Source organism: Nylanderia fulva, unplaced genomic scaffold, assembly GCF_048542155.1.
Source record: "Nylanderia fulva isolate GAGA-0341 unplaced genomic scaffold, ASM4854215v1 Scaffold1103, whole genome shotgun sequence".
Lineage (NCBI taxonomy): Eukaryota > Metazoa > Arthropoda > Insecta > Hymenoptera > Formicidae > Nylanderia > Nylanderia fulva.
The window spans coordinates 2,915-10,668 of NW_028189307.1; the positions used below are offsets into that span (position 1 = coordinate 2,915).

Here is a 7,754-nt window from a genome sequence, read left to right on the forward strand (position 1 = left end):
GTTTATTATTTGATATTTTTAGATCATAAACTAATATTAATTAAATTATTTTATATTTTTAGACAAGACAATTGAGCTTTTTAGGAGGTAAGGATCATCGTACATGATGAAACATATTTTAACAAATAAATTAGCAATGGAATATAGTTGGGCTGGTGCAAAATTGAAAAATGCCTTTAAAAATCTTCGCATTACTATATGTATCATAAGTAAGTATATAAATATTTAATCACAGAAATGTTTTTATTGACATATTTTTGCCACTTTATATATAGCATTCTATGCATGGTTATATTGGATGATGCTATTAGAACTCTAATATCATTATTCAATAATATGTAATCATAGGAATATAAAATAATTTTGAATAGTATATATACATATATACATATATACATATATATATATATATAAAATTAAGTCGCTTTAAATTTTTATATAATCTATAACCACACATATCTGTTTAAACTTGTTGTTAGATGCTGCGCGAACTTCAAGAACCAATTTAACAAATAAGGAAGTTGAGGATATAATTGCAAGATGGCTAATTTTAGCCAAGCAGAGATTTGACCGAGATTTGTAAGTTATATATAATATACCTCAATTTAACTATTTTATCATCTTATCTCAAACTTTTTATTTTTATAAGAAACTGATTTTAAAGAGGGTGAACACATGCACTATCTGTTCATTATTGCGTGTATTAGTTTTTTTAAATTAAATACAACATTTAAGAACTTATTGTTATTTTTGTATAGAATATTTATTGCAGAATTGACTTATTGCACCTATGTATAACAATCACATATTTCTTTTTAGGAAAAAGGAAGAACAAAAGAAGAGATGCGAAAATGAGGAGATCTAAACAAGAAAAGGACAGGTTATTAAATAGAATAATTTTATATATAATAAATAAAATATTTGAACGTTTATTATTACGTTTATTGCACAGTTTATTATTATTACGTTTATTTATAGATTTTATAGAGTTTATTTTTGCATATGAACTTTTTTTATTTTGAATGTATTAATTTCATACACAGTAATTATATATATATTTTATTATTTAAATGGTTACAGTATTAAACACATATGCATAGTTGTAAGTGCAATAAAGTAATTATTAAATATTATTTTTTAAATATAGTATAAAACGAGAAAAGTTATAATAATATATACAGTTGAATATTAAAGTAATTTAAAGTTCTAAGTATTTTAGTACTTTTATGCGTAGCTGTAGCATAAAAAATTAACAATCACTTATGTTTATTTTATTATTGCCTATATATTAAAAAGTTATGCACATTTAAGTTTTCTAACAATTGTATCAATTTTTTTTCATAATTCTGATAAAGTGATAACTAGAATTTAAAAAAAATTACTTTAAAAATGATTTATTATAAGTATTAATTATATATGTTAGTGATATAGTTATTAAATATGATTAAATGATGTGATTTAACGTGAATGTGTATTAAATGATAGTTATACACCCACACACACGTACATATATAATAATATGGCTTATATTTTTTGGAACGTATATATGTATTATTTAAAAAATAAAAATGTAATTAAATAAATTACATTTATAATCTTTGAGACAAGCATATGACTACTGGCAGGATCAACCAGGGAGCTTCGTGTTCGGTTACTCGCAAGGGAGTAACTCGCGAGCGAGCCCGAAGACTCGTCGCTAGCTCTTTTTCGCGCGCGCGCGCGTTCGATGCCGAAACACCGACGCGCGCGCAACACGCTCGTATGTGCCATTTTATTTGCCGCCGGTCTTGCTCAGCCGGTCGGCGACACTCTGCTGTGTTTAACGCTATTATGTAAAGCGTACGAGAGAACGACGGAGGCGAGAGTAAACCCCCGACGCCGCCGCCTCTCCTCTTCTTCCTCCTCCTCTCCGTTCAAAAATCCACAAGATCAAAATACTCGTGTTCTTATTCTCCCAAATGTTATGATGCGCGGTCTCGAGAGACCGCGCGATTCACCCTGACGCTAGATCGACGATGCTTAGACGTCGAGGACTGTTCTGTCTGGTTCGTACGCGTTTAACCGCACACGACCAGCAATAAGATTTCGCTACGGCGTACAAAGCGAGCGGGAAGAAGCAACTCTTCCCGCAAACTCGTATCCGTGGAGTAGATGCTCGGTAAGCGCGACGATTCCGCTGCTGCGTACGAAACGAGAGGGAACCGCGCGGCCAACACACTAGAGGCGTGCGCGCCACATAAGAGCCATTCGGTCTTGCGACACCGACTCGTGGCAATGCTGTGCTCGTAATAAATAAGTGTGCGTTAATTTTGCGCGCGTTCGGCGACGAACGAGAAGAGCCGCACCGTAATCCCCGGCGAAGAGGAATACGAGACGACGCGAGAGTCGAACGTACGTTCTCGCGAGACACGCAACCTCCAAGCATGAGAAGACTTGGCGGCGGCGCGTTCTGCGACGATCGTATATTATTTTATATATTCGTGGTTTCCAAATCAAACATTTTATATAAATGTTCTCTCCGTGTCAGAGTCGCGACTCGACAAAATCCGTTCTCGACCCGTTCGGGCGATTCTTCGTTTGTCAACGTCGAGAGCGCGACACGTACAATATTAATTTCTCCTACCCTCTTATAGTACCCAACCGACCGGCCAAGCGGTCGGCGACGGTACGGAGAGCGGTCGAAACACGCCGGAGTGGCGAGAGACTCGAGAAAGTACGTTTACGACTCGTCCGGACTCGCTCGACTCGTTCGACGCGCCGAGCGCGACGTATCTCTTATTAAAAAAAGGTAAAGAAGGCGACCAGTTAAGGGCACGCCATTAACAAAAATTATCCATTGCAAACCCATGTACAATAGAATTGTATGAAAAATTATCGATTATAAACCCATGTACAATCGTAACAAAAGTAATGAAATAAAAAAAAATTGCGCCAAGTGAAAGTAGAAACTTGTACCAGTGGAAAATTAAAGTTGCAGACATATATAGAGTCGTATAATGAATCAATAAAAATTTAAATTTGCAAATGTAGAATTGTACCATAAAAAAACTTATCTTTTAAAAAAAAAGATAAACAAGATGCCAAGTCCATGCGCCATGTGAAAAAGTGTTAAACAAAAAAGTATTTTTAAGTAAAAAAATCTATCAATTGACAAAAATTTATGTTCTAAAATTAATATCTCTACAAAAAGTAATGTCCAATTATTGCGCAAATAAATAAACATTTTTATAAAAAATTAAAATTTAAAAACTTATGCAAATTTAAAATTAATATAAAATAAAAAGAAATAAAAAAATTTTAGTTAAAAAAACTGGGCGCGCTGCTAAATAATATTCTAATAGTAACAATTAATTGTAATATCATTTAAACTCATTGCAGCGCGCCCAGTTTTTTTAACTAAAATTTTTTTATTTCTTTTTATTTTATATTAATTTTAAATTTGCATAAGTTTTTAAATTTTAATATTTTATAAAAATGTTTATTTATTCGCGCAATAATTGGACATTACTTTTTGTAGAGATATTAATTTTAGAACATAAATTTTTGTCAATTGATAGATTTTTTTACTTAAAAATACTTTTTTGTTTAACACTTTTTCACATGGCGCATGGACTTGGCATCTTGTTTATCTTTTTTTTTAAAAGATAAGTTTTTTTATGGTACAATTCTACATTTGCAAATTTAAATTTTTATTGATTCATTATACGACTCTATATATGTCTGCAACTTTAATTTTCCACTGGTACAAGTTTCTACTTTCACTTGGCGCAATTTTTTTTTATTTCATTACTTTTGTTACGATTGTACATGGGTTTATAATCGATAATTTTTCATACAATTCTATTGTACATGGGTTTGCAATGGATAATTTTTGTTAATGGCGTGCCCTTAACTGGTCGCCTTCTTTACCTTTTTTTAATAAGAGATACGTCGCGCTCGGCGCGTCGAACGAGTCGAGCGAGTCCGGACGAGTCGTAAACGTACTTTCTCGAGTCTCTCGCCACTCCGGCGTGTTTCGACCGCTCTCCGTACCGTCGCCGACCGCTTGGCCGGTCGGTTGGGTACTATAAGAGGGTAGGAGAAATTAATATTGTACGTGTCGCGCTCTCGACGTTGACAAACGAAGAATCGCCCGAACGGGTCGAGAACGGATTTTGTCGAGTCGCGACTCTGACACGGAGAGAACATTTATATAAAATGTTTGATTTGGAAACCACGAATATATAAAATAATATACGATCGTCGCAGAACGCGCCGCCGCCAAGTCTTCTCATGCTTGGAGGTTGCGTGTCTCGCGAGAACGTACGTTCGACTCTCGCGTCGTCTCGTATTCCTCTTCGCCGGGGATTACGGTGCGGCTCTTCTCGTTCGTCGCCGAACGCGCGCAAAATTAACGCACACTTATTTATTACGAGCACAGCATTGCCACGAGTCGGTGTCGCAAGACCGAATGGCTCTTATGTGGCGCGCACGCCTCTAGTGTGTTGGCCGCGCGGTTCCCTCTCGTTTCGTACGCAGCAGCGGAATCGTCGCGCTTACCGAGCATCTACTCCACGGATACGAGTTTGCGGGAAGAGTTGCTTCTTCCCGCTCGCTTTGTACGCCGTAGCGAAATCTTATTGCTGGTCGTGTGCGGTTAAACGCGTACGAACCAGACAGAACAGTCCTCGACGTCTAAGCATCGTCGATCTAGCGTCAGGGTGAATCGCGCGGTCTCTCGAGACCGCGCATCATAACATTTGGGAGAATAAGAACACGAGTATTTTGATCTTGTGGATTTTTGAACGGAGAGGAGGAGGAAGAAGAGGAGAGGCGGCGGCGTCGGGGGTTTACTCTCGCCTCCGTCGTTCTCTCGTACGCTTTACATAATAGCGTTAAACACAGCAGAGTGTCGCCGACCGGCTGAGCAAGACCGGCGGCAAATAAAATGGCACATACGAGCGTGTTGCGCGCGCGTCGGTGTTTCGGCATCGAACGCGCGCGCGCGCGAAAAAGAGCTAGCGACGAGTCTTCGGGCTCGCTCGCGAGTTACTCCCTTGCGAGTAACCGAACACGAAGCTCCCTGGTTGATCCTGCCAGTAGTCATATGCTTGTCTCAAAGATTATAAATGTAATTTATTTAATTACATTTTTATTTTTTAAATAATACATATATACGTTCCAAAAAATATAAGCCATATTATTATATATGTACGTGTGTGTGGGTGTATAACTATCATTTAATACACATTCACGTTAAATCACATCATTTAATCATATTTAATAACTATATCACTAACATATATAATTAATACTTATAATAAATCATTTTTAAAGTAATTTTTTTTAAATTCTAGTTATCACTTTATCAGAATTATGAAAAAAAATTGATACAATTGTTAGAAAACTTAAATGTGCATAACTTTTTAATATATAGGCATTAATAAAATAAACATAGTGATTGTTAATTTTTTATGCTACAGCTACGCATAAAAGTACTAAAATACTTAGAACTTTAAATTACTTTAATATTCAACTGTATATATTATTATAACTTTTCTCGTTTTATACTATATTTAAAAAATAATATTTAATAATTACTTTATTGCACTTACAACTATGCATATGTATTTAATACTGTAACCATTTAAATAATAAAATATATATATAATTACTGTGTATGAAATTAATACATTCAAAATAAAAAAAGTTCATATGCAAAAATAAACTCTATAAAATCTATAAATAAACGTAATAATAATAAACTGTGCAATAAACGTAATAATAAACGTTCAAATATTTTATTTATTATATATTAAAATTATTCTATTTAATAACCTGTCCTTTTCTTGTTTAGATCTCCTCATTTTCGCATCTCTTCTTTTGTTCTTCCTTTTTCCTAAAAAGAAATATGTGATTGTTATACATAGGTGCAATAAGTCAATTCTGCAATAAATATTCTATACAAAAATAACAATAAGTTCTTAAATGTTGTATTTAATTTAAAAAAACTAATACACGCAATAATGAACAGATAGTGCATGTGTTCACCCTCTTTAAAATCAGTTTCTTATAAAAATAAAAAGTTTGAGATAAGATGATAAAATAGTTAAATTGAGGTATATTATATATAACTTACAAATCTCGGTCAAATCTCTGCTTGGCTAAAATTAGCCATCTTGCAATTATATCCTCAACTTCCTTATTTGTTAAATTGGTTCTTGAAGTTCGCGCAGCATCTAACAACAAGTTTAAACAGATATGTGTGGTTATAGATTATATAAAAATTTAAAGCGACTTAATTTTATATATATATATATATGTATATATGTATATATACTATTCAAAATTATTTTATATTCCTATGATTACATATTATTGAATAATGATATTAGAGTTTTAATAGCATCATCCAATATAACCATGCATAGAATGCTATATATAAAGTGTCAAAAATATGTCAATAAAAACATTTCTGTGATTAAATATTTATATACTTACTTATGATACATATAGTAATGCGAAGATTTTTAAAGGCATTTTTCAATTTTGCACCAGCCCAACTATATTCCATTGCTAATTTATTTGTTAAAATATGTTTCATCATGTACGAAATCACATCATGATGATCCTTACCTCCTAAAAAGCTCAATTGTCTTGTCTAAAAATATAAAATAATTTAATTAATATTAGTTTATGATCTAAAAATATCAAAATAATAAACATTTGTTTTTCTCTTATAAAAAAAGTTAACATTACTTTTCTTTTAACTTCTTTAAAATTATTTAACATTATATAAATAAATAAATATGTCCAAAATATTGCTTTTTATAAGACATTTCAATAAAATGTTTCTAATCGTAAGTATAAAATGATAATATTTTGTATATACCATTTCTGCAGCAACACATTTGTTTTTTAATTGATTATCAATTCTCTGTAATTGTTCTACGGTATCTGCTGGCAAATCGAAATCATAATGTTCATTTTTTTTAAATCCGTTTCCTCATTTTTTCTTATGTGATTATCCAACTTTATTAAACGTTCATCAATTGTTGTAAGATTTAACAATACTGCATTTAGTTTCCTGATAATTAAATTATGAAAATCTGCAAAAATAATTGACACATATTATTGTATATCTACTCATTGTCAGATTATATAAATATTACGAATTATATACCATTTTAAATATGTTTACAGTGATATAAATAAAAAAAGTTAAAACTTTAATAATATATATATATATATATATATAGGTAAGCTTTTACAAAAATTTAAAATTAATAACAGATATATTTTTACCTACATCAATCTCAGCATTACAAGTATCGGATGTAGATATTGTATCTGAATTTTGTGGAACAAGGTCATCTTTATTTGCTGTTCGATGTTCTTGTGAACTTATAGATTTACTATATGTAACTGCAGACTTTTTAGACTGAATATTAATTATTTTTTCATTACTTATTTGTATCGGAGGCTTAGTTATTTTCTTATAATTTTTTATCAGTGGTTTTTTTATTTCATAAGTCATTTTGCTTTTATTTAAATCGTTTGATATATTAGAAGCTTCATCTAAATCATTGCTTGTGTCAGTTCTATCTGAATTATCAGAAGAACTTGAAATTTTTTTTACTCGATTCATTTTCTTATCACCTTGTATTAATGGTGTCTTTATTTCACAGATTTTGCTCTTATTTATTGTTAAAGCTTTTGATGTATTAGGAAAATTATCTAACTCTAAATCATTGCGAGCTTTTAATTTATTGATG

At 32.0% G+C, this 7,754-nt stretch overlaps 1 protein-coding gene and 1 long non-coding RNA gene across 2 annotated transcripts; one reads left to right on the top strand and one right to left on the bottom strand.

Annotated features, from left to right (window-relative positions):
- The first annotated feature begins 144 nt into the window (after nucleotides 1-144).
- On the top strand, nucleotides 145-881 carry LOC146724918 (uncharacterized). Its single transcript, XR_014925981.1, has 3 exons — nucleotides 145-209; nucleotides 480-579; nucleotides 820-881. It is a non-coding gene; the product is annotated as an uncharacterized LOC146724918 (long non-coding RNA).
- A 4,935-nt stretch (nucleotides 882-5,816) lies between these two features.
- On the bottom strand, nucleotides 5,817-7,031 carry LOC146724919 (uncharacterized). The gene is made up of 4 exons (XM_085488161.1): nucleotides 6,872-7,031; nucleotides 6,481-6,640; nucleotides 6,119-6,218; nucleotides 5,817-5,878 (listed from the first exon to the last, which is right to left on the bottom strand). The coding sequence occupies exons 1-4, from the start codon at nucleotides 6,872-6,874 to the stop codon at nucleotides 5,833-5,835; spliced, it is 309 nt and encodes a 102-aa protein (XP_085344287.1). The 5' UTR covers nucleotides 6,875-7,031; the 3' UTR covers nucleotides 5,817-5,832.
- Between the last annotated feature and the right edge of the window lie 723 nt (nucleotides 7,032-7,754).

What these genes read in the sequence shown, in the direction of transcription:
- LOC146724919 (XM_085488161.1), bottom strand. An exon ending in CATTACTATATGTATCATAA is followed by an intron (nt 6,219 to 6,480) that starts GTAAGTATATAA and finishes ACTTGTTGTTAG; the next exon opens with ATGCTGCGCGAACTTCAAGA. An exon ending in CAGAGATTTGACCGAGATTT is followed by an intron (nt 5,879 to 6,118) that starts GTAAGTTATATA and finishes ATTTCTTTTTAG; the next exon opens with GAAAAAGGAAGAACAAAAGA.